The sequence below is a fragment of the Xenopus laevis genome, chromosome 4L, assembly GCF_017654675.1.
Source record: "Xenopus laevis strain J_2021 chromosome 4L, Xenopus_laevis_v10.1, whole genome shotgun sequence".
Taxonomy (NCBI): Eukaryota; Metazoa; Chordata; class Amphibia; order Anura; family Pipidae; genus Xenopus; species Xenopus laevis.
This window is the reverse complement of record NC_054377.1, coordinates 100,056,656-100,084,288: the sequence shown is the minus strand read 5'-3', so window position 1 is coordinate 100,084,288 and position 27,633 is coordinate 100,056,656. Positions and strand designations below refer to the sequence as shown.

Sequence of the window (27,633 nt, the reverse complement as noted above, 5' to 3'; positions counted from 1 at the left end):
TTTGTCGTTGCGTTAAAGTCCCCGAGTATACACACTGGGTCTGGGGGGAGCCCAACCAGTTTCTGTGAGACTAAGTTCAGTAAATCAATATTGAAAGGGGGAGGGACATAGATGTTAATCACTATTATAGGGCGGTTATTCAATTTACAATGGAGAATTATATACCTTCCGTAAAAATCAGTTTGAATAGACAAAAACTCAAACGCCACAGTCCTCCTAACGAGGATGGTAACACCTCTGGAATGCGTAAAGAAAGGAGCATGGTATGCGTGCCCTACCCAGTACCGTTTCAAAGCCAGGAGCTTCTGCCCCGTGAGATGTGTCTCTTGTAATAGCGTAAGGTCAGGCTTGTACTTATGAATATAGTCTAAGATGAGCGCCCGCTTAAATTTGGAGTTCAACCCTCGAACATTCCAGGACAGCAGTTTGATATTAGCCATTGGACCAGACGGTAGCACAAGGACAGGATAAAGGTTGTGTGTCTTTTAGTCTAGGATGTTAAACTCAAGGGTGGTGGCATGTCTTTGATTGCCCCTGATGGCCCTGTTGTAAGCAAAGCTTGGAACAGTTTTGCTAAAACTCTTAGGGCAGAGACAGATGGTCAGATTCGGGGGGGGTTTGTCGCCTGGCGACAAATCTCCTCTTCTTCTTAGGGACTAATCTCCCCGAACTGCCTTCCCTGCCTTACCGCCTCGTGAGGCAACTTCGGGCGACCTCGGAAAACAAAGCGCTCCAAGTGCCATCCCGCTGGTGGGAAGGCAGGGGAAGGCAGTTTGGGGAGATTAGTCACCCTGAAGAAGAGAAGATTGGTCACTGGACAACTAATCTCCCCTATTCTGACCGTATGTCTCTGCCCTAAAGGAACAGTTCAGTGTAAAAATAAAAACTGGGTAAATAGATAGGCTGTGCAAAATAAAAAATGTTTTCAATACAGTTAGTAAGCCAAAAATGAAATGTATAAAGCAGGGAGTAGTGTTCTGGCTATTATGATAGACATCCAGTCACTCCAGCCTTTATACATTACATTATTGGCTAACTAACTATAAAAAAAAAGTTTTTATTTTGCACAGCCCATCTTTTTACCCAGTTTTTATATTTATACTGAACAATTATTTTAAGATAAAATGAAGTCATTTGAATCATATGCCACCACCAGAACATAATGCCTAGATTTGCCATCTGTACTAAACAACTAAACCTGTAGAAAGTCTCGGTACTCCAAAATGGAATGCAGAGACCTGTCCCCCCGATGAATACAGTGCTGCCTATGTTCAGCACCACTGTATTCATGAGGGGAAAGAAGGGTATGCACATAGGCACTTCCCCCCATCCCCATAATTGCAAGTTACCCTGGAGAGCACTCCCTAACATGTCCTGTAAATAATCTTGCAGTAGGATTCAGTGTGAACATTGACTCAGTAAAGACCCAATTGCTTGCTATGTGTTGTGCAATTTAGCACCGTTGTTTGTAAATCAGTCCAAATCTTCTACTGCCTGCACTCATCCCAATGCCCAATTCAAGTGGAAATCATTACAGTGACTTTGTGACAGCAGTAAAAATAAGTCATTTAGCAGCGTCATTGTACCATTTGTGTATTATTACAGTATTATTAAGGGGGTAGTTCAGCTTTAAATTAACGTTTAGTATGATGTAGATAGAGATATTCTGATATTTCTAGCAACCAGGCAGTGGTCTGAATGAAAGACTGAGATATGAATAGGACAGAATAGGTAGATAAGCAAGAAAAGGTAACAGTAACAATAAAATTATAGCATTACAGACCAATAGTTTTTGGCAGCCAGGGTCAGTGACCCCCAATTAAAAGCTAGAAAGAGGCAGAAGAGGAATGCAAATAACCAAAAGAATATATAAAAGAAATAATGCAACCAATTGCAACGTTGCTGGGAATTGGAGATTCTGTAACATACTAAAAGTTACCCTGAAGGAGAGCTATGCCTTTAATTGGCTTGTGGTTTTCATCATGTGCTAACAGATTACACAGTGTAAAAACAAGTATACGTGGAAAACACACAGGCTACATTAGTTTCCATGGAATTTAACTTAGTGTTTGCTTAAAACTTGGGTTTATTTGAAAACTGGGTACAGCCAGGGGGATTAGCAGAGACTGCTTTCCCTCTGTGGCACATGATCACCATATTCACAGCAAATACTGTTTACAGATATGTTGGCTATTCCATTTAGGCTACAGTCAGCCCAGGCTGTTTCTCAATTTACAGATAAATGCAGGACGGGAAACAGCCTAGTTGTTCACCTCCACTCCATGCTGTTTATGAACCAGGAGCCACTATGTGGGTATCCAAACGCTTGAATAATTTTGGCCACAAAAAGTAGTGTAATTCCATAGCTACAAATGATTTTTCACATAAAGAAATATTAGACCCATAAGTTAAAATCAGAATAGGACAAGAAAATGTCTGGGAGTGCTGTTGGAATGTTCCAATGCAAGGAACATCTGCTTGTCCCTTAAATCACCACTATTTTATCTGTGTTCTACAAGGACGGGCATATTTTCTTGCTGAGCATAGTAGTTTTTCATCATGTACTTACAGAACTAATTACAACTTGTAGTGTGGATTAATGATTCCTGTTAGGGGCTTTAAACAACATTTATCTAAAAGAAGTAATACAAATATAGCCAGCCAATTAGCAGTAAAGCATGATATGCCATTCTACCTTTTGCTGACCAACAGCAACCCTTCATTTTATTCACAATATTATGTGAAAATGCAGATAAGGTGATCATACCAGACTATGGGTTGGTGGGGAAGGGTCCCTAGCTACAGTCCTGTGCAAGACTGCAATCTGATTGTCTAATAATGAGGCAGGTCGTTGTTCTAAAGGCCTCTCACTGGCAGTCTTTTCCCATTAACATTGTGCCAAATGGGAACTGTGCTGCACAGAACTGACACTGTCAATGAAACCCAAATTGCTGCATGAGAACACATGTACTTGTCACTAGCAGAGCATTTTCCATACATGATACGGGTAAGTAACTGCTGAGAAGGAGAAGGGGTTTTTAAAGTGGTTGTTCACCATCCAAATATTTATTTAATGGAGACATATAGGCTAAATGAAACCCCCTAGTTTTGTAGGCAATAATGAATAAAATATGGTGCTGGTTTCACTTTGAGCTAAAAAATGATAATTTAAAAATGGCCCCTTTATTGGAGCTCCCTATAGATTTTCTACGGCTCCTCTCCACAGCAGCGTTCCTAGAGGGGGACGGGCCCTGGTGCGTGACGCACAGCCGGGCCCCGCCCCCCTCCGTACGGCGCGCTGACAGGGTGATTACAGTGGCGTGCGGCGCTGCCGGGGGGCCCTGAGGGGGTGCGGGCCCTAGCTCGCTCGCACCCCCTGCTCCCCTGGTAGTTCCGCCACTGCCTCTCCATGATTCAAATGAGGAGTGGTGTCCTAACGGTCCCTGCCAGAAGCTCAGTAGGAGGAGATAGCCAATCACAGCCCTGCAGTTACACTATGGCAGGCTTCAGTCCCCTATCAGGTCAGCCTAGCTGCTGATAGGTTCTTATCCTACAGTGTAGTGTGCTGAATGCTGTCGGCTCCCCTGCATAGCTTGGGAAAGGAGGCAGCAGGAAGTGGAACAGATAGGTGGGAGGAGTAGGGTTTTTGCAAAAAACTTTTCTGAGAACTTTCCTTAGATGTTTAAACTAGTATAATACAATGGCAAATTCTTGTTTTTCACACAATATGTCTCCTTTAAGTTCATTTGTTTTCAGATTGCTCACCAGAAGTAAAGTCTTTTTTCAATTGCTTTCCTTTTTTTTTTTTTACCGTTTTTACAGATTTGAAGTTTAAAATGTAATGTTCCATTCTCTGGTGTTTCAGTCTGGCAGCTCAGTAATCCAGGTGCAGAATCTGAACTGTTACAATTTGCTACATTAGTTGATACATTTCTCAGCAGCATCTGTGGACTGGATTTTTGAGGTTTTTATATGGTTTAATATGGCCTTTTGGAAGTCCTGTGGGTATAAGGTGATTTTGCTTGTTTATGTAGTATAGTATTTTTGGTATGGTTACTATTTTCAAACTGCATATTCTACCAATCAACTGATTATATGGGAGCTGGACCATCTATTCAGCTCTTATTAGAAAGAAAAGTTAACTCTTACGATAATAGATGGGTACTCAGACTCTACAGTCACACAAGGTATCAGTTAATTGTAATGAAAAAGAGAAAAAGAAAGAAAAGAACCTTGTTTTGTAACTGTATCAAATACTACACCTCTGTAGTTCAACCACTTCTCTCCAAATATAGTTTCAATTCGTTGTATAGTTTAGAAAAGGATACCCTTAATTATTGCAGTAGTCCGAATTGAAACTATGTTGGTAATCTTTAAAATAAACTGATAACACCAGATTAGCAAATTACAATGTTGCTTATTGTTACAGTCTAGTGAATTTAACTCCTCTCTACTGGATATGGCAAATCATGTGCAACATTCACCTTCAGACACCTTTTAATAATGATTCTAATAAAGAAAAAACTTTACAGTTGGTATCATTTGTTATTTTATTCCGGTTTGACCCACACAGTCGATAACCAATTAAACTAAAAATTAAGAGTTGGTTACTCCCTATTCAATCACTTATAATTTAAGGTGCCGTTTATCTTATAAGGATTCTATTTCATTCAAAAATTCATTAAATTCACTCTCAATATTCTTAATCAATTTAACCAATAAAAGGTTTACTATTGTAATTCATTAAAATGTACAATATAAAGTGACCTGTGCAATCAATTCAATGTTGAATAATTCTGATGTGCTCTGATTAATAAAGTGCCATGTGCAATTAATTAATTCACCATTCCATTTAGTGGCTTGTGCATAAATTAATTAAAATCTAGGAGTTAATCACTATGGTCACAATTAAGAAACCTCCTGGTTATCAACCTCTTGATTAAAAGTTGAGAAAAGTGAAATTGTATAGAGGGTGGAGTTGCTCCCAAGAATATAACTATAGTTTTTTCTAAGTCCCTAGGAGCACCACAAAGATGTAGAACGACAGGACCTGTAGGGCTGCGGTCTCAAATGTACCTTTCTATCTGTTTGAAAGAGGCTATCTTAACCTACAAAACCGCAAACCCCACAGTCCTTAGAAGAGAAAATAGATAAGTAAAAGAGTCTGACAATATTAAAAAGATTTTTCGTTTCAATCCCGCCCCACCATCCGGTGGTTTAAAGCTAAAAACAAGGAGACCGTCAGTTGCCCTGACGCACGTTTCGCAATTCGCTTTTTCAAAAGGCAATTACCGCTCGCTTTCTATCGCGGTTCTTTATAGCCGCATTCACTTCCGCATATCCTCTGCACTGACGTCATCCTCTCGCGAGATCACGCGTCCAACTGTGACAAAGGAGGATATGCGGCTATAAAGAACCGCGATAGAAAGCGAGAGGAGTTAAATTCACTAGACTGTAACAATAAGCAACATTGTAATTTGCTAATCTGGTGTTATCAGTTTATTTTAAAGATTACCAACATAGTTTCAATTCGGACTACTGCAATAATTAAGGGTATCCTTTTCTAAACTATACAACGAATTGAAACTATATTTGGAGAGAAGTGGTTGAACTACAGAGGTGTAGTATTTGATACAGTTACAAAACAAGGTTCTTTTCTTTCTTTTTCTTTTTCTCTTTTTCATTACATCTATTCAGCTCTGACCAGGTCCTTATTAGACCAGTGTAGTTGTTTTGGCTCTGCCTATTGCATTACCAAATTTCCCAAAATCACCTAAAATACCATTCTTGTATATCAAATGAACAGTTATTAGTATATGTATTTGAACACCAAGGGGTTGTTGAGCACATGTTGCTCACGAGCCACTGGTTGGGTATCACCGTCTTAGAATGTCACTGTCTACATCATACTAAAAGTTGATTCAAAGCTGAGCAACCACTTTAACTGAATTATACAACCTTTCACCTACATGAACATCAGCAGTGGAATGACTAGTTATTGAGCCCCACTGCAAGATCCTTGTGCCCCTAAAATTTGGGAACAAGATATTTTCCATAAACATATATTGCAGCTGCTTATCAGTTAAGGACCCACTGCCCCAGCAGTTGCAGGGTCTGTTTCCTCTAGTTCAGGGATCCCCAACCTTTTGAACCCAGAAACGTAACTAGAGGGGGATGGGCCCTGCCGCGGGACGTGCAGCCGGGCCCGCCCCCCTCCGTATGCCTGGAAACGGCCGCATTTACCTAAGAACACAGTGTCGTGTGAGCTGCCATGGGGCCCTGAGGGGGTGCGGGCCCTGGTCCAATCGCACCCCCTGCTCCCCCGGTAGTTATGTCACTGTTTGAACCTGTGAGCAACATTCAGAAGTAAAAGGAGTTGGGGAGCAACACAAGCATGGAAAATGTTCCTGGGGTGCCAAATAAGGTCTGTGATTGGCTATTTAGTAGCCCCTATGTGGATTGTCAACCTACATTGAGGCTCTGTTTGGCAGTGCACCTGGTTTTTATGCAACCAAAACTTGCCTCCAAGCCAGGAATTCAAAAATAAGCACCGCTTTGAGGCCACTGGAAGCAACATCCAAGGGGTTGGAGAGCAACATGTTGCTCACGAGTTACTGGTTGGGGATCACTGCTCTAGTTACATCCCTGCTTTTCAGTAAAATGGTTGGTGATCACTGTAACTGGTTAAAAATGCACACATCAAGTTCAGCCTTGTGGGTGCAGTCTTGTGCATTAGCAAAACCTACCTACTTGCTGATGGATTTTTTGTGTAGCACATAGCAGGGGCATGGCTAAGATATCGGTACTTGTAAAAAAACAAACTTACACTCGCACACCCTGGCCGTCCAGAAACAAACGAATCCCAGGTGCTCGATAATAGAGGAATTGGACAACCTCAAAAGCAGCGTAGACACAGAACACACCGGCACAGCATGGGTATTACTAGCAGGTATAACCTTGCTCGTTTATTGCGGATGCAACGTTTCGGGGCGTGACCCCTTTCTCAAGCATGCTTGAGAAAGCATGCTTGAGAAAGTTTTAGTGAGTCATGTGACAAAAATTACATCACTAAGCTCTGTTTATAGCTGATGGCATAACTAGTCACCGTTTATATAATGAAAAAAAGTACCCCCTATTGTAAAATATAAGTATATTATAAATCATTGAGGAGTTCCATGACATGAAACTCCAAGGTTACTTCTAATATCCTCATATTTTCCAACAAGGGGTACTTTATTTATTATAAGACACACGTTTTAGGAGTCATGTGAAAAAATTACATCACTACTCACCGTTTATAACTGATGACTAATACACAAAAGCTATGAATAGCTTGTACATTATATCCTTATAATACACAAAAGCCATGAATATCTTGTAAATTATATCCTTATAAACGGTGAATAGTGATGTCATCAGTTATAAACGGTGAGTAGTGATGTAATTTCTGTCACATGACTCACTAAAATTTGTGTATTATAATTAATAAAGTACCCCCAGTTGTAAAATATGAGGATATTATAAGTTACCTCGGAGTTCCATGACCTGTATAAAAACACTCGGCCTTCGGCCTCGTGTTTTTATATGGTCATGAAACTCCTCGGTAACTTATAATATCCTTATATTTTACAAGAGGGGGTACTTTATTCACTATATAAATGGTTCTGATGTCATCAGTTATAAACGGTGAGTTCTGATGTAATTTCTGTCACATGACTCACTGAAATTTGTGTATTACAATAAACAGTGCCGGAACTAGGTAGGTGCAGCTGCAGAATCCAGTCGGCACGTGACTGCCGGGGGCCCTGCGGGGGTGCGGGCCCTGGCTCAATTGCACCCCCTGCTCCCCCGGTAGTTACGCCACTGACAATAAATAAAGTACCCCCAGTTGTAAAATATGAGGATATTAGAAGTTACCTCGGAGTTCCATGACCTGTATAAAAGCACTCGGCCTTCGGCCTCGTGTTTTTATATGGTCATGAAACTCCTCGGTAACTTATAATATCCTTATATTTTACAATAAGTAGTACTTTATTCACTATATATCTGCTGCCTGTCATCATCCCACAACTCATTGCCCCTCATTCCGCTTTATGACAAGGACATGTGTCGCAATGTAGAGTCACTGAACACAAATCAAGACTTTTTATTATTATGAAAAAAGCCGTAGGATGACTCCGCGCAAGCGCATAAATGATAACTGAAGCATGAATGTAGCGCCGTGTAATGCAACACGTTATAGGGGAAAGGGACACTTTTTAATTAAAATGCTCATAAGCACAAAACAAACACAAACAACGCTGACAGCGCAGAAGTGTGTCTCAAGTGGCAGGAGGGTCACCTTTGGTACCACCTCCCTGCTCGTCTCTATAGGCCTGTCCCTAGACTCCTCCACATCCCTCCTTCTCCACTCTCTTCCTGCCTATCCAACCCCCTCCCCTCAGCATTCCCGCCCATTCTCTCCTCCCCTTGCCTGCTGCTTCCCTCTCTCTTTCTCTTCACACACACAAGGAAGCAGATACAGGGCTCGGAACCGCCCGTTCTCCACTCTCCGCACCGTGAAACGGATCTAATCGTCCTGCCCGACGCCCAGCCGGAGCCATGAGCTGGGGTACCGAGTTGTGGGTGAGTACAGAGGATTCGCCGGGGGGCTGGACACGCGCTCATAGTCTTCTTACAGGGGCTTTTGTTTCATGCTGTGGGAGGGGTGTGAAGGTGATCTGAAGCTCGGGAGGAGAACTGCTCTCACTGCCAGGTGATTCCGGTGGGGCAGGAGGTGGGGCGGTACAGCCTGGAGTCAGACGTGTAGTTGCTCTTAGACCACTGCTGGGCTTTGTATATTCTCTCCCTCCCCTTATTGTCTTACTTACAGCCGCATACACTTATTATATAGTGAATAAAGTACCCCCTCTTGTAAAATATAAGGATATTATACGTTACCGAGGAGTTTCACGACCATATAAAAACACGAGGCCGAACGTCATGAAACTCGGAGGTAACTTCTAATATCCTCATATTTTACAACTGGGGGTACATTATTTATTATAATACACAAGTTTCAGTGAGTCATGTGACAGAAATGACATCAGAACTCACCGTTTATAACTGATGACATCAGGATATAATGTACAGGATATTCATAGCTTTTGTGTATTATATATTTGTTATACTTCTACGCGACGGGTGACTAGATAGAATGTGGCTTGCAGGACTGGCTCCCACCCAGTGGCATAACTAGATGTTACTGGGCCCCACAGTAAAATCATTTGAGGGACCCCCAAACTCTCCAGAGGATGGTTGTCGTGTTTTACCAGCATATATTAAAATCATGAATGAATTAGGGTCTCATGGTCCCCCCCCCCAGCTGCAGGGTCTGCTTCCTCTGTAGTTACACCCCTGCTCCCTCTTCTATACACAAGGGGAGTATAAAGAAGAATTTGGGCTGCACCGAGCCTCTCCCAGGGGTGGCCTGTCGGTCCTTTTTCATAGTCAGACTAACAGCTTTTATTCTATTTACCAAACCCAAAATACAATCGCCCCCCCCTTCCCCTCACAAATAAAAAGGAGCAGCACCCACGTTGCAGCAGTGAGAGCGAGATATGTGGAACAATAAATGTGTCAGTTCCAGGCTGAGTGATCCATTGGTATTATATGATTTAACCCTATAAAGTGAGGGCTACTGCGAATTCTGTGCTCTGACATATCTGTAGTGGTGCATTCAGGGTCTTGCTAAGAGGGCTCTAAATGGCCCATTGCACTGATGAGTGACCCCCCACAGCAGTTTGTGTTGCATTGTGCATCTGAGCCTGTGGTGGGTGTGGGCAAATACTACAGGTAAAGAGCTGCTTTTGTTTTCCTGCCTCTAACCAGACTGATCACACCCTTCCTTTCATCTGTTTGTTCCTATGAGCTGCACAAGTCTCCTTTATCTGCCTGCTCTTCTCTTCTAAGCCTGAACCCACACAATGCAGGCCACAGGCACAGAGGAAGGGAAGCCCGTGTTCAGCTGCCAGTCAACTTTATCAGACAGCAGTAGAAAGAGTCCTGCTTCACCCTCCATGTTTCCTCTCTCTCTCTTAGTGACATGGTTTAGCCAAACAGAGCTTTGTTACCAGCCAGCTTTCTCTATATAATTAAGTTTGGTGAGAAGTTAAGAATGCACGTTGCAAACAAAAGGGAAGACAGCACGTTTAATCAGTGGGAGTTTACCCCATGTAATGTTAATGTCATGTTTGTCCCCTGGGACTGGAAAGCATAAACACATTAAAACATTACATACGCCGATTTCCATGCGTTAAAAAAGCGTCTGCGTCTCTGGTTGATCTTACTGTAGCTTAATTAGTGTGAGCACATGTGGTTAGAATATGGAATGTTGGCACGAGAGAGGAAATGAGTGGAAGCCTGATTCCTGAATCACACTGGCCTAGGTATTTGGACTGAATCACCATAAGACTCTGCAACGGAGAGTGTCATGTTTTATGCCTTAGTCAAAGGTAACAATGGGTAGTATGTGAGACTTTATTGGAGACTGTTAATGACAATTTTGCTTGCCAGGATTTTTGAGATATTCTACATGCCAGTGTTGCTACCCCCTTGATCCAGAAGAATGAGGCCCAGATTTAGTCAGGCAGTTTGGTATACTCTCACCCTAAGGGTAAGGTCACCCTCAGCGTTCGATTCGGGGAGATTTAGTCGCCTGGCGACTAATCGATTCATCTTTGCGGCGACCAATCTCCCCGAAGTTTCACAAGGAAGCTTCGGGTGACTTTGGAAAACAAATCGATGCATGTGATTAGCGATGGTGATTTTCATTTTAGCCAGCGCAGAGTGAGGGGAGGCTCTCGGGGTGATTGGTCGCCGCAAAGACGAGGCGATTAGTCGTCAGGCGACTAAATCTCCCCTACGACTAAACGCTCAGTGTGATCTTACCCTAAAGGTTGCAATACACAGCCTGATAAAAGCTGCAGTCAGTATCTCCAGACTGTCATAGCTCTATGGGCCCCTCTCAATAGTTTGTCTGACCCATATCTGGCCAGTTAGAAAATACCGCCAGGCGATGACTGTATTGGTGCATTGATGGACCAAGGGACTGGATCCACCTGATTTGTCCAGTATGTGAATGGCCAGATATGGAAAATACTTTTAGGCTAATTATACACAGGTCTGAAACTTGGCCTGCTGGAAAACACAGGCTCATAATCAGTCCCTACACCAAAATCAGATTCTTACCTTTCCCATACCCAGAACCATTGTGTCAGCTTGGGTGCAGACATGTGCAATGGATTTCAGCACCAACATGTTAGAGTTTGCACTTCAGCACCAAATTCTGTTGCACTTGCCTGCACCCAGGCCGTCGCAATGGTTCCTGCTGCAAGGATAGCAAGGCTGATTTTTGGACTGCTTTTTTTATTTGAGTTTCAGCCCAGTGTAGTATTACCCTTAGGTATATTACCAGCTTAAAGGAAAACTATACCTCCCAAACTATGTAGGTCTCTATAAAAAGATATTTCATATAACAGCTCATATGTAAAACCCTGCTTCATGTAAATATACAATTTTCATAATATACTTTTTTTTTTACTAGTATGTGCCATTGGGTAATCCTAAATAGAAAATTGCCATTTAAAAAAAAAAAAAAAAAAGGGCCACCCCTTGGAATCATAGGATTCACAGCACACACAAACAAACCAAACATTCGGTCACATGAGCCAATTAACAGACAGAGTTCTGTCTTTTGCTTCCACACTTCTTCCTGTTATAATTGTAGTATTTGTGGTCAGGTGATCTCTGAGGCAGCACACAGACCATCACTAAATGGTGGTTCAAGGCAAGAGATGTAAAAGGGCAATATTTAATTAAATATATAGACCAGTTTGGTAAGATTCTTTAATATGCCACTTAATATGATATAAAACTATCTGTTGCTTAAGTGTTCATTTTGGGGGTATAGTTTTCCTTTAACCGGCAATGAAAACATTGACAAATCTTGTGCGACATTGGCCTCGCTGAATGCAAAGTGCTGCAGTCTGGTCCTGTCATTGTGATTCTTTCTTGTACTGTAGCCTATTCTCTGTAACATAACTTATTCTAGTGTGGGTTATATGAATAGTGCTACAGGCTTTACTGTGGCAATGGCAGACACAAATGGTGGCAGTCGGACATTACTCAACAAAGTTGTTGTGATAACCCATGGCATGCTGTGGGAGTTGATTCAAGCTGGATTGAAAATTATCAGGCAACTTGTCATCTTGCACTGACTGATATGTTATCCAGAAATTCCCAATCTACAGCTCTGGAATGCTGGTACTCTTGTCAGCAATGTAAATTATACAATCTATCTGTTACACGGCTATTACTTAGCCTGACTGTCATGTGGACTGACTCACATGGGTGATCCAGATGTAGTAGAAATTGACGGTTGCTAAAATGGTTGAATGATAAAGTCTGTGTCTTGCACAGCAAGGTATTTTTATTTGTTATACATGATTAACAGTGGTTTGGAGCTGGTTCTCTTCATACCTAAAATGAGTGTCCGTACAGGTTGTCTTTTCTATGAGAGTATCCTGGTGCTCTCCTTTGTAGCATACAGTCATTTCAACTTTCACTCTCTCTCTGGCTGAAGGACATGCTCATTAATTTGTAGTTGCCATGACAACTGTTCCTGTTCCAAAGCCAGAGATCTCGTACTCCCCTTTTATGTAAAAAAAGCACTTTTTCAGGTTTTTTTGTTAAACCAATACATATGAATCACAGTACATTTGATATTTTAACCCACATTTGAAATATAAGGGTTGGCTATATAGAAAAATTCACTACTTTAGATTTTAAATTTTTTTTAAATTATTTTTCTATATATTTTCTATATATTACCTGACTTGCATTGAAAAGAAAAAAAATCTTTATTGAAATGATAGCTAACATATTGTACAATACAGATTTAAATTGTCAGTTTGTCAGTTTGCTGTGTATTTAGATAATTGCCTTTTAGTTTATCCTGATGGCACTCCTTGCCAGTTATCCGCATCATGGAAAAACAATTGTGGGTATAGGAAGGAATTTGAGCAAACCATAGCTTGTGTCAAGTCAAAGCCACTTTGAATGGGAGTTGCATGAGCAGTCCAATATTTTTATAATGAGAGAGAGATATATATATATATATAGATATATAGATAGATAGATATTTGTTTAAGATTAAAGAGGTAGTTAGTTCACCTTTATATTAAGTTGTACTATAATGTAGAAGGAGAGTCTGAAGTCAGTCTTTTTGGTGGTTTTTGCTTAGCTTTCTATTTAGCAGCTCTACAGTTTGGAATCTCTTAGGGTTGAAACTTATTAGGGTACAGCTAATTATGTTACAATAATACAGCACTATAATTAGAAAGCACTCACAAAACTCCCTGTTGGAATAGGTAGATATCCCACAATCCTCCTGCAAACGCTGAACATGAGAGCAACAATGGTGTATATATGCAGTGCAGTGATTTTGAACAAGTGATACATACACCTTTGAATGTAGATAAAGTCTACAGGTAAAACCCTTTCCAACTAACTGTAAAAATGTCTAAGTATGATCTTTAGACTGTCTGTGGTGCTTGAATATCTTATATGGGTTTGTAAGTACAGTTATAGGATCTCATACCTCCCAACATTTTGAAAAAGGAAAGAGGGACAAAAAGATTTGCGGCGCTAAAAGCAGTGATTTTTTTGTCCATGCCCATTTTTGTGGCCTCATCAACGAAAAGATGCGGCCGCGATCAGACGGGATTTTTAACCCTGCCTGATTGACATGGCCAGATATCAATCTGGGAAGCCCGTCGAAGGGCCCCACACAAGAGCCAATAAGCTGCCGACTCGGTCTGTCGGTAGCTTTTATCAGCCAGTGTATGGCCAGCTTTAGGGTGGTGGCAGACAGGGAGATTAGTCGGGCAGAGACAAATCTTCTCTACTGCTGGCGACTAATCTCCCCGAAATGCCTTCTCGCAAGAATGCAAATTGCCGGTGGGATGCCATACGAATTGCTTTGTTTCCGAAGTCGCCCAAAGTTGCCTCACCTCGAAACTTTGAAATTCCGAACCGATAAAAATGCCAGCCGGCAATTCACATTCTGGACAACTAATCTCCCCATCTGCCACTATCCTAATAGCTTAAACTTAAAGGTGAACCACCCTTTTAAAACTTATCAGAGCCCCATCTCCTTGTAGCATGCATATTAAAAGGGCTGCAGACTGATTTCTCTAGTATGGAAACATTGTCAAGTTTACTACTTCAGTTTCCTGTCACATAAATCATTCTGACTCTTTCTGTTGATTTAATAAAAGTCACATTGAAACAAAGGAGTTCTCTAGGAAAACAATATTAAACTTTGTTAAAACTTTGTTTTAAGACACATTGAACACTTAGCTGTTTGGGTATGTTACATTTATATGGGTGCTCATCAGCTACTGAGTACGGAGGTTTTAAAGGAACAGTCACATCAAAAAATGAATGTTTTAAAGTAATTAAAATATAATGCAGTATTGCCCTACACTGGTAAAACTGCTAAGTTTGCTTCAGAAACACTACTATAGTTTATATAAATAATAAATGGGGGCAGCCATTCAAAGGAGAAAAGGCCCAGGTTACACAGCAGATAAACTGTTAAGAACATAATGGTGTTATCGGTTATCCACTAATAACCTGTGCCACAGAGCCTTTTTTCTATTTCTGCCATTGCTACACAGCAGCTTTTTTATATGAACTATAGTAGTGTTTCTGAAGCAAACAGATCAGTTTTACCAGTGCAGAGCAACACTACATGATATTTTCATTACTTTAAAACACTCATTTTTTGGTGTTACTAATCCCTTAACTAAAGTATAGTATCCTCATCAGATGGAGTCAAGATAATCATGTTTCTCTTGTCTGCTGCAGGTGAATTCCACACACCATGGTAAGAATGTACCAAGGGACAGATGCATAAAATATTGAACCGGGGAATCCAGAGGACTTCCCAGCAGTTCACTAATTTTCTTACAACTGTCAGGAAATTAATTTTGTCAAAGGGAAATTTTATTCCTTTAAAATCAGTGAGTCAAAACAAATAAAAGAGCTGTCCAGTTACATCTGGCCCATAGTTTACAGGGGAAATTGTCTTGGGGATGTACCTCTGGGGCACATGCCTTCCCATAGTTCTTAGTCTCGGGGAGTTATACAGAGTTGTTGGAAGGCTTTCCCCTAGTTGAAATGAGGAAGGAGAACATTTTCTTTCATTGTGCTACCAAAAACTATAAATTTGGCTGGACATCCCCTTAGGAAAAAAAGCATTAGGCAATATTAAAGGAACTTTGGGTGCTCAGTGTAATGATTTTGCTAAAAATTCCAATTTTACTAAATAATCTGTTTCCCATGTAAAATAGATGAATTTGTTCTCATCACAAAATTGATTATTGTTTCTACATATGTCTTTTTCCTTTTCAGTCTGGCTTCCATAGTGAAGCAGATCACTGGGAACATAATTAGTGGGATCAAACAAAGCAGATTAGTGGAGCTAACAAAGCCACTGTGATAGAAATCAGTTGATCTCTTTTCAAGCCAGAGGGGATAAAACAACATCTCGGCATAGGACTATTGTGATACACTCCTATAATTAATTATTTACCATGTGGAAACGATATAAAAAAACGAACAAACAAGGGAACAACGATAAAATCTGTAAGGCTAATGCCACACAGGACTCTGGAACAATGCACTGATATCAACCGTATGGCATTAGTCTTCTCCTGTGATTGCACCCAGAGCTACTGCTTCATTCTGGGTTCGCCAAAATAATGGCGATATAGGGCTAATCCGATTGTTTGGCCCTCGGTGAAACAATCGGCTTCTTTTTTTTTTTTTTTTTTTCCCCATCTGTGTTATATAATGGGATGTCTGTTTTCTCGAATTATCAACCATTATTTGCTTTTTCGTTATTTTTATGTAATTTATAAGTGCAGGAATATTAATAGATTTGTTTCTATGTGCCCTTGGTCTATGGCCTCATGCTGTTATATGGTCATGGCACTCCTCTGACTTCTAATAGCTTTAAAATCATGGTAGAGGGTACATTATTCTCTCTCTCAAGCCAAGTCTCTAAAGCAAAACAATGATTGTGCAGTTATATTTATAGGAGGTGTTACCTTGCACTGTCTTGTGTGGATGCACTGACATTATGTAGTTGAGGTTAATTAATTTCTGTTTATGACATGTAAAATAGAAATTGAGGTGATACCAGAGAGAATCTTATCGGCCTTGCAGCTAATAGGTAAGGTATAAAAGATGCATGCTGTACACAGCTGTTGTGCAACTGAGGGAGGAGGTGCAGTTGCAACTGAGGGAGGAGGTGCAGTTGCAACTGAATCCTGTGTAAGTCAGCCCACAACTTCCCATAGGTTTAACCCTTCCCAAACCTGCTACATGTTTCCATTTCAGTGGAGAATTGTGTGGATCTTTTGTGAAAGTGTAAAGTTAAATATTACAAAATCGTTTAAGTTATCTCCTAAAGTTTTTTGTCTCTCTGATATAATCAAGTTTTTGTTTTCTCCATCCTAATTAAAGGAAAAAAACAAACAAATTTTTCATGAGATTATATCCTTTAAAGAAACATACCCCCTGAGGGTCAGGGCACACGATCAGATTCGGGGAGATTAGTCACCCAACGACAAATCTCCTCTTGTTCGGGGCGACTATACTCCCCGAACTGCCTCCCGCTGGCTAGAATGTAAATTGTCGGCGGGATGGCACTCGGAACGCTTTGTTTTCCGAAGCCTCATGAGGAAACTTTGGTCGACTTTGGAAAACATGCTCTGAGTGCCATCCTGCCGGCGATTTACATTCTAGCCGGCGGGAGGCATTTCGGGGAGATTAGTCGCCCTGAAGAAGAGGAGATCTGTCGCCGGGAGACTAATCTCCCTGAATCTGAGCATGTGCCCTGACCCTAAAGCTGACCATAGACGCAAAGATATAGTCGTATGAATCAAAGTTTTGTACAAATTTTCAGACTGCTTGTGGATTGTCCTGACATTTTTCATGCCATGGCGATCGGTCGTTTAGTTGATCAGTGGGAATTTGTCACTATAATTTGTCGGACATAACTTTCCTATGATTGCTGTCACGGGCAGAATATTATCTGATTTGTTCTTTTACTACTTTATTAAATCTGAATGGTTAGTGGTAGGTCGGAAGATTGGGACAAAATTAAATCTGCACATCTATGGATACTTTTATTTAATTAAATGCTCAGGTTCAGGTACCCTAGCACATAGCTACCAATAATTATAATTTACATTGAAACTATTTCTTAGTCAGGTGACCAGTAAATGCTACCTGCTGGTATTTGTTGCTATCGGTAACTAGTTTATATAACCCAGGTACTCACTAGAGTATTACATGACATACAGGGCTACGCTCTCTCAAGTATTAACAGCTAAACTCTATACATACTAAAACATGATGGTTATGATCATAGTTTTATATATCCTTGTTTTGAGCTAATGAGGTGGCGGCCAGCATAGGTAGGACTTGAACCCAACTGAGGGCCTCTGGGTTTAAAGCTGTTCAGAGTACATTGTGATTCAGTACATGATTTGAGGGCAATATCTGCAGTACCACTATGGTTAAGGGCAGAGACTCGCTCAGATTCAGGGAGATTAGTCGCCCAGCGACAAATCTCCTCTTCGGGGCGACTAATTTCCCTGAACTGCCTTCCACTGTCTAGAATCGCCGGCGGGATGGCAATCAATACGCTTTGTTTTCCGAATTTGCCTCACGAGGAAACTTTGGGCGACTTTGGAAAAGAAGCGCTCAGTGCCATCCCGTTGGTTCTAGATTTTAGCCGGCGGGAGGCCGTTCAGAGAGATCACCCGAAGAAGAGGAGATTTGTTACTGGGCGATTAATCTCCCTGAATCTGAGCATTGCTTTCACTTCTAGTGTTAATGTACAGGGATACTCCAAAGAAAAGCAAGAGTTTAGACTAACAGCACTTTTTTTTTTTTTTTTTAACATGTTATACCTTAATCACAATAAAATTCTGAGGCATGGAGATGCTGAACTAATCGCAGAAATATTTCATGTTCTGAGAATCCCTCTGCCATCTGTTTTTAATTGATGCTCTGGGACAAGTCATTTCTGCTGAAAATATAGATGCCTAATGCAAAAGTTCAGCCCTAGTCCTATAGAAGCAAGGGAAATCTCCTCAACAGGAATGTGTATAACTATTGGTCTCTTAAAGGGAGAGTATTATGAAAAGTCAAAAGTGGTTTCATTTGCCTAAAAACAATATGTGAGAAATATGGAGGGGATTCGAACAAAAATTATATGAGTTTAGTATTCATATGTTCATATAGAGCTTTTTAGGTAAGGCATTTATGAAGTTGCTGTGTGTAGAGGAATGCCCATCATGCCTATTTCTTCCTTAAACATAAAATTAGCCATGCAAGATCTTTTAGTTTTCAAGATCTTTTGGGCAGGCGCACTCTACGTGCAAATAACAAAAACTGATACAGGAGGTAATCTGTATATTTAGGGGCAGATTTCTCAAAAATCAAGTTGTTTTTTTTTCTCATGATTTGAGAAAAAACACAATGAAAAAATAGGAGTACGAATATACATGAGGATATTTTTTGTAACCTCGAATAGTCTCCATTTATTAAAGAATAGAACCATGAAAAGTCACCAGAAAAAACTATGGCCACCTTGAGGTGAGCAATATCGGGCTGATCCGATTGTAGGCCCAATGATCGGATCCTAACGAATGGGAACGGCATCAACAAACAGATCCGACGGGATTTTTAGTCCCATCCGATCGAGATCTGGCCGACTTTCGGCCAGATCTCGATCGGGGAAGCCCGTCAGGGGCCCCATACACGGGTCAATAAGCTGCCAACTCAGTCTGTCGGCAGCGTTTATCGGCCCGTGTATGGCCACCTTAAAAGCTGGCGAGGTTGTATAGAAGTCAATGGGAATGTTATCTGACAACTTTATTTATTTTCCCAGTTTATTAAAACTTTCGAGCCATTAAAAATGAATGGTATATTTTGTCACTTTTTTTTTAAATTAAGCTGGTAATCGAGAAAAAAAGTTGCTCGGGTTTTTCTCTCTCGAATATAATGGTGCTTTATAATGCATAATAGTAATAATACTACTATTAATAAAATCATTGGGAGCAAAAAGATGCAAATAAAAATAAACTCATTTGTTATTTATCAACTTAGCAAGTTTTCTATGGCCAACTATGGATGCACTTCAGAGCTGTATTAATTTGTCAGGGAATGGAGAGGTAAAAAGTGGTATTTCCCTACGGCCTCTTATAATGATGACTTGCATTTTTTTTGTTATGCACTTTACATTACATGTTTTTTTTTTTTTATATACAAATATTTTTGGTTGATAGAGCTCCTGTAATATTTTCACATACTGATAAAGGGGTGGTGAACAGCCCCTTTAAGTTAACTTTTAGTATACTATTGAATGGCCTATTCTAGGCAACTTTTCAATTGGTCTTCATTATTTTTTTATAGTTTTAATTATTTGCTGCCTTCTACTGCCTCTTTCCAGCTTTCAAGTGGGCATCACTGACCCCATCTAGAATAACAAATGCTCTGTAAGGTAATTTATTGCTATTTTTATTTTTAATTTCAATTCAAGCCCTCTCATTCATTTTCCAGTGTCTTATACAAATGCTAGGTTAATTTGGACCCTGAGCTGAAATTGCAAACTGGAGAGCTGCTGAATAAAAGGCTAGATAACTTAAAAAATGCAATTAATGAAAAATGAAGACCAATTGCAAAATGTCTGAATATCACTCACTACCTCATACTAAGTTATCTCAAAAGTGAACAACCCCTTTTAATGTGTACTTTTCATCTGTATAGAGAAAGGATGGTCTGTTACATTATATGGTGAGATCTCTTGCAGTGCAGAAAGTTCAAGTCATATACAGTATGGTTACACTTGAGTTAAACTCAGACCTATACAAAGCCACAAAGGTTTTGTTTGTGGTATTGTTCATCCAACTGAATCTCAGTACAATCTGAGTACTGGGGCTTTATGGATAACAGATCTTTCTGTAATTTGTATCTTCATACATTAAAGTATTATGTAAACACTAAATAAACCCAATAGGCTCGTTTTGCCTCCAATAAGTATTAATTATGTAGTGGTTTGGATCAAGTACAAGGTAATGTTTTATTATTACACAGAAAAAGGAAATCATTTTTAACATTTGATTATTTGGATAAAATTGAATCTATGGGAGGTGACTTTTCCATAATTCGGAGCTTTCTGGATAATTGATCCCATTCATTTTTCAATTTGGAAATCTGACACGTGGCTAGATATATTGTCAGTTTCCCAGCTGCCCCAGTCGTGTGACTTGTGCCTGCACTTTAGGATGGAACTACTTTCTGGCAGGCTGTTATCTCTATCTGAATCAGTCTCAGTGGGACTTGGCTTTAAGGGTTAGTTAAGGTTAAGGGAGATTTGGGGTGATTTTGTCACCTGGCAACTACTCGCCTCTTCTTCTGGGCTACAATCTCCCCGAACTGCCTCCACGTGTCTTCCCATCCTCTATAATGAAAAGTCATCTGCGCTAACGCACATGCGGCTCTTCGCTTTCTGAAGTCGCCCGAAGTTGCCTCGTGAGGCTGCTATCTTGTTGCCTTCCCATTGTTCTGTTGTTGGGCTGCTGGGGGGGGGGGGTGATATCACTCCAACTTGCAGTACAGCAGTAGAGTGACTAAAGTTTATCAGAGCACAAGTCACATGACTGGGGGCAGCTGGGAAACTGACAATATGTCTTAGCCCCATGGCAGATTTCAAAATTGAATATAACAAAATCTGTTTGCTCTTTTAAAAAATGAATTACAGTACAGAATTCTGCTGGAGCAGCACTATTAACTGTGTTTTGAAAAAAACATGTTTTCCCATGACAATATCCCCTTAAAGGGCAATTCACCTTCATTAGCAAAACTTCCAATTACACAAAAAAGACTGACCCTAAAATATGTTTTCCTATGACAGTATCCCTTTAAGCTGCAAGACACAGTTTCCCCAAAAGATTTGCTTGTCTTTAATAGCTAGATACATTTGTAACTATTTGAGATAACAAAATAAACAATTGTATTAAAAATAATGTATAATAATGTAAAAAATGTGCAGCTACCACCTATCCTGGGCTCTGTGTCAAAAAACTCTTATTTAATTAACTTAGAAACTTTGTATCTTTTTCTGGCTGTTCAGTGCAGGAGATAAGAGAAAATTGGGTCATTTCAGTAACAATCGGTACTGCGGGCTGAGCTGTCAAAATCTGGTGTGTCCCGCGAAAAACGGAACAATTGGGAGGTATTCAGTGCCACTGAGGGGCAATATGCAAATATCTCATTTTATCATCTGTAACGATTTAGGTTAGCAGTGTTGCATGGTTGAATACATATGGTAGAAATGAAGCTGCCACTGCAATTGGAGGATTTTATTGTATTATCATAGATTATAGCTTCTTTTCTAGGACTGAGTGCAAGACAAAACCACTGCTTTCAGCTGGCTGGAAACAACATGTCTGTTGTAATATTATATGAATTTCTCCTCCCATATACATATAATTGTTTATATATCAAGGTATTATTTTTTTGGTATGTTTTGGCCATTTGAGTGGTGTGATTGGAACATTGCTGGAAGGCTTGTTCAGGTTTTCCCGCACAGCAAAATCCTAGTCTCCAGCAGGCTGTGCCTTCAGAGCCAAGTAAGGTCGGCTTTTATTTTTCAGGAACGATCTGTCCTGGTATGTTAAAAAAAATCCCTTGCACATTACTCATGATCTTAAACTCTCTTCTTTGTTAGGTCTATGTTTCCTTGTAGACTCTTTCACATTCCTAAAACAAATACCATATCTGCTCTGTATTCAGGGAGGTCTCAAGCTCATACAATATTCCATGTCCCAGAAGAGCTTTCTTTGTACAAGCATCTGTCCCTATTAACTAGTTACCAACGTGTAAAAGAAACGGATCCGCACACACACCGATTAGTGCAGCTTGCAGGATTGGTGAACTACAGGTGTGCGGTAGGAGAATTACATTCCTATTAACTAGTTGGCATAAGTAAAACTAGTTATTAAAACATTAGCAGGCAGCCACAATGGTTAGGTCTCATAATCTTTAACCTTTACAGAACACTGTAAAAGATTAATGATGGGAAAGTAAATAAAAGCCACAGTTTTCATGCTGCTAAAAAATCTGTAACTAACTTAAATAATGTTATTAAATGAAATAACGCAGGGCTGTCTAGCTAGAGGCTCTCTGGCTGTATAGCCCCATTCAACTTTATGGCCTACAGCCTGTTCAGGAGCTATATAGGTAAGGCATCCTCTTTTAATATCATTTGGCCCTGAAGTGTATAGTTTGAATTATTAGCCACCCACATCATGTGGTAAACACTGCTGCCCTGCAGCTATGTGGTCTTGGGTTCAATTCTAGCCAGGGCTCTATATGTGAGGAATTTGTATGTGCTCATATGCTTGTGGGGTACCTTCCATGCTCTGAAAACATACATGCAGGTTAATTAACTCTGCTAATAATCAACCTCTGTTTGAATATGATAGGGTCTTTATAATGTAAGCACCACTGGGGCAGGACTGATGTTAATTGTTTTTATTTTGGAGCTATATACACAGTGTCGGACTTGGGGGTGTTGGACCGACCACATCAGGGCGAATAAATACAGACGAATAGCAGGGTCATGTTGTAGGCGGTAACAGCGTCGGCAGCCTCAGGCCCGCCTCCTTCGGCTCCAATCAGAGAGGTACTACACTGTCCTATGGAAAAGTGCTTGACATCTTTATATAAAACCTTTTGGATATTTGATTATGGTACTTGCTCCTCCATTACAAAAGCATTACTGATCAGTTTAATTGACTCTCTGCAGTAAGTTGACCACAGAAAAGATATATATATATTACGGGTTTGTATCTAACCCTTATAGTTATGTATTATGATTAATCAGTATGTACACAGACTGACAGTTTGTACACAGAAATACAAACATGCACATTTTTTAGTGATTTTACAGTTTTCCCAAATCAACTCAAAACACTTTGGAGCATCATATTTACATTGGGGGGCTATTTATCAAAGGTTTGTGAGCTTTGTGAGGTGTTTTTTTTTATACCTCGAATGAACTCACAAGTCAAATATTTTGTAATTTATATATAAAAAATCAGTGAATTTAGGGTGAAAAAAACTTGAATCATTCTAATTAATCGGGTTTTCGAGCAAAAAAAATCCGAACATTATGAAGGCTATTAACATCTTCAAATGGTTCCAGGAACCTCTGCCATTGACTTCTACATGACCTCGAAAGATTTGAGCTGGAACATTTCTGGATTTGAGCTATTTCCAGCTTCAGGGTTTTTTTTTTTAACCCAAAAATTTGAGTTTTGACTGAAAACTACCCTGGTAAAACTAAATTTTTTCGGGAAAACACAACTCAGACTTTGATAAATATGTCCCTAGGTATGAAGATTAATCATATTAAATATCTCCCAGTACTTTTGACTAGTTTGATGCATCGTATGAATATAACTACTGAGAATAAAAAATGTGTTTATACACTAACCAAATGTTAGTGTATAGCAGGAGGGCCCCTGTGGTGTAGTGGAAGGCATGAGGGTGGGTCCTGGAGGTCAGAGGACAAGGGCAAACTGTATGTGTTGTTGTCGGCACCTTTGGGATGGATTACTTGTTTCATGGCTCTGCTTGTTGCAAATGCTCTCTTCTCAGCCTGGAACTGCTATCTCTTTGGCAAGAAGAGCAATTATACACAGAAGGTGCACTTTGTGATCTGTGGCAATTAAGTACATACGTAACACAATTGTACAGGTATAAAAAAAAACATGTACACTAGGTTAATAGAATGTTCTTGGACACGAGGAATTGCTCGGCATAAAAATAAACTGGGTGAATAGGCTGTGCAAAATAAAAAATGTTTCTAACATAGTTTGTTAGCCAAAAATGTAATGTGTAAAGGCTGAAGTGACTGGACGTCTAACATAATAGCCAGAACACTACTTCCTGCTTATCAGCTCTCTTGGTTTACACTGATTGGTTACCAGGCAGTAACCAATCAGTGACTGGGCATGACGACCTTTCTGACTAACCAGTGCCCTGAAAATGCGATGCACAGATCTTCTTGTAGGTCACAAGCTGATTTCCGGATATTGATTCTTTTGTCTAACTAGCATTTGTTTGCAGGAAATGTTATTTGTTGGGCCAAATGTGTTCGGTTCATGTGTTGAAAAATAAGGGACTCGCAGCAGCTTGAAATTCCAATCTTCTTACCTCAGATGTCCCTTGTGAGGTTACACATCCAGCTTGTATCGATGAATTGGCTGAAATGTGATAGTTTCATCCTTTACTACATGTCATAACTTTAGTACTTCCAGCTGTATGGAAGGGAATGTAGAAATATGGCTTATGATTAATAGGAACCTTATGTTTTTTTTTTTTGTTTTTTGTTTTGTTCCCTTAAACTGCTTTCCCACTAGACAATGGTTTAAATGTGGAAACGGCAAATCCCTTTTAGATTTTATTGTGAACTACATGTTTCTTCTGGAAAAAAATGATTTTTTTTAGTAGAAAGATTTAAGGAACACTAATCTTAATTGTGCTCATGTGAAATTGATCTTTAGGCAGAGATAAGATGGGCAGTAACTTCTTTTGGCTAGGAAAAATGATAAACACCCATAGGGCCCTGACACACAAGGAGATTTAGTCTTAAAGTTCTCTTGCTAAATCACTGGTGGGAAAACATACAAGTCGCTTCAATTTTCTAAAGTCGCCCCCCAAAGTTTCCTCTTGAGGCATGAAATCATTTAATTTTTAGAGCAGGGTGGGCTAGAAGTATTGGCTGATTCAGTAGGCCATAGGAATTAGGGATGCACCGAATCCACTTTTTTTTGGATTTTGGCCGAATCCTGTGTGAAAGATTCAGCCAAATACTGAACCGAATCCGAACCCTAATTTGAATATGCATATCAGTGAGGTGGTGGGGAAAAAAGAGAGCGTGCGCGGCTAAAAATATTTTAACTATTCTAGTGATCGTCCTGAATATTAATCTAAGAAACACACATGAACAGCATGTAATCAAACATACCATGATGATCCACAGATTCACAATCACAAAACATGTTTCCCCTAGGCCTGGCTTCCAGCCCAGTCATTGTCCACAGAAGTGAAAGCCAGAATAGATGCTATCCTACATGTGGAAACATTCTCAAGCATTCTCTTTGGTCTACAGAAGCAGTTCTTAGTATCTGGGAGCCATGGATATAAGACAGATTCTCTCAGACATTTGATAGATATTCCCTCTCAATTTGACATTTTATGCTATATTTTTTTATTTCTTGTTTTCCAGTTAATTGCAGATTTCTCTCAATAGCTGAATACGGATCATTTTAAGATTACAGGTATGGGATCCATTATCCAGAAAGTTCTGACTTACTGGAGGGCCATCTCCCATAGACTCCATTTCAATTAATCATTTTTAAAAATAATTTCCTTTTTCTCTGTTAAAATAAAACAGTACCTTGTACTTGATCTTAGTTAATATATTATTAATCCTTATTGTAGGCAAAACCAGCCTATTGGGTTTATTTAATGCTTTAAATAATTTCTTAGTAGACTTAAAGGGATACTGTCATGGGAGAAAAAATTTTTTTCAAAATGAATCAGTTAATAGTGCTGCTCCAGCAGAATTCTGCACTGAAATCCATTTCTCAAAAGAGCAAACAGATTTTTTTATATTCAATTTTGAATCTGACATGGGGCTAGACATATTGTCAATTTCCCAGCTGCTCCAAGTCATGTGACTTGTGCTCTGATAAACTTCAATCACTCTTTACTGCTGTACTGCAAGTTGGAGGGATATCACCCCCTCCCTCCCCCCCAGCAGCCAAACAAAAGAACAATGGGAAGGTAACCAGATAGCAGCTCCCTAACACAAGATAACAGCTGCCTGGTAGATCTAAGAACAACACTCAATAGTAAAAACCCATGTCCCACTGAGACACATTCAGTTACATTGAGACGGAAAAACAGCAGCCTGCCAGAAAGCATTTCTCTCCTAAAGTGCAGGCACAAGTCACATGACCAGGGGCAGCTGGGAAATTGACAAAATGTCTAGCCCCATGTCAGATTTCAAAATTGAATATAAAAAAAATCTGTTTGCTCTTTTGAGAAATGGATTTCAGCGCAGAATTCTGCTGGAGTAGCACTATTAACTGATGCGTTTTGAAAAAAAACATGTTTTCCCATGACAGTATCACTTTAAGATATGAAGATTTACATTATGGAAAGATCTTTAATTCAGAAAATCCAATGTCTCAAACATTCTGGATAACAGGTCCCATACCTACTAGTCTTTACATGTTGTTTGAAAAATACTTAAAATAATATGGTGTAAACAATTCATATATGTTGATCACCTATATCACTTTATTGTATGATGTACAAGAAAAAATCAGGTAATGTAATGTCACATATGCTGCAAAAAGTGGTATTTTCCTTCTTTGCCAACATTTTTCTAAAAAAAGTAAAAACATAAAATTACACACAAATTTCATTATGCAGCTGCAGCTTGAGCAAAATCAGCTATGTAAGTTTTATAGTCAAATTATCTGTGAACCAAGTATAATTCAACTGTAATTCAGAAGGGACCCTTAAAAAAATGAAATCTTCCTGTTCAGAGTCACGGTTTCTCTTTTTTGTTTGTTTACAATGGCTAGCATCCCACACTGAACTGAGACGTTATATACTGCTGCATTATCGAATATAGTTCAGATCACTCTTGCCAAACTTGAGGTTCCCAATCTGCTTTGCACAACTATTAGGTTGGCTGCAAATGTATTTTCTTTTGAAAAAGAATGCATTGAAACTGGGTAACAACATGCATATGCAGTGCTGACAAGGGAGCTGGGTGCATCAGAAGGCAGGTAAATCTATGTGGTGGTATTGTTAGACGGAGCCTTAGGGCACTTAAAGGAGAACTAAAGCCTTACTAAAGAAGTAGGCTAAAAATGTTGTCCATTATGTTTTGTGTTTTTGTATTAGCCCAAGGCAACCACAGCCTTTTAGCAGTAAAGATCTGTGTCTCCAAAGATGCCCCAGTAGCTCCCCATCTTCTTTTCTGCTGATTCACTGCACATGCTCTGTGCTGCAGTCACTTACTGAGCTTAGGGTCCCACTCACAATATACAGTACCCATAGTATTTAAATGTCATAATATAAGGCTGATTAGTAATTAATACAGATAATTATTACATGGTAGCACAGAAACCAGTGCAATTAGCATCAGAATTTAATAATCAGCCCTGTAGCATCAACTTAAATTACAGACAAACCTCATTCTCTGCTTGTAAATTTGCATCGACCCATAAGCTTAGCTTCTCAACAGCTTCTCAGAGCCCACTGAGCATGTGAGTGTCACAGACACTTTCCAAGATGGTGACCCCTGTGACAAGTTTGAAGTCCTGGATCATTGCTGATATTGAAAAGCTGAAACTTTAGGCTGGTGCAGTGAGTTCAGTATATACAAATGTTCATTTTTAGGGTGTAGCTCTTTAAGCTGGCCTT

General features: G+C 39.8%; 1 protein-coding gene across 3 annotated transcripts in view; it reads left to right on the top strand.

Annotated features, from left to right (window-relative positions):
- The first annotated feature begins 8,404 nt into the window (after nucleotides 1–8,404).
- fnbp1l.L (formin binding protein 1 like L homeolog) overlaps nucleotides 8,405–27,633 on the top strand; it is a 62,761-nt gene continuing 43,532 nt past the window's right edge. The window contains exon 1 of one of the 3 annotated variants that reach the window (XM_018256964.2): nucleotides 8,405–8,625. In XM_018256964.2, the coding sequence (XP_018112453.1) occupies nucleotides 8,602–8,625 (24 nt within the window). In that variant the 5' untranslated portion in view covers nucleotides 8,405–8,601. 3 annotated transcript variants of the gene reach the window in all.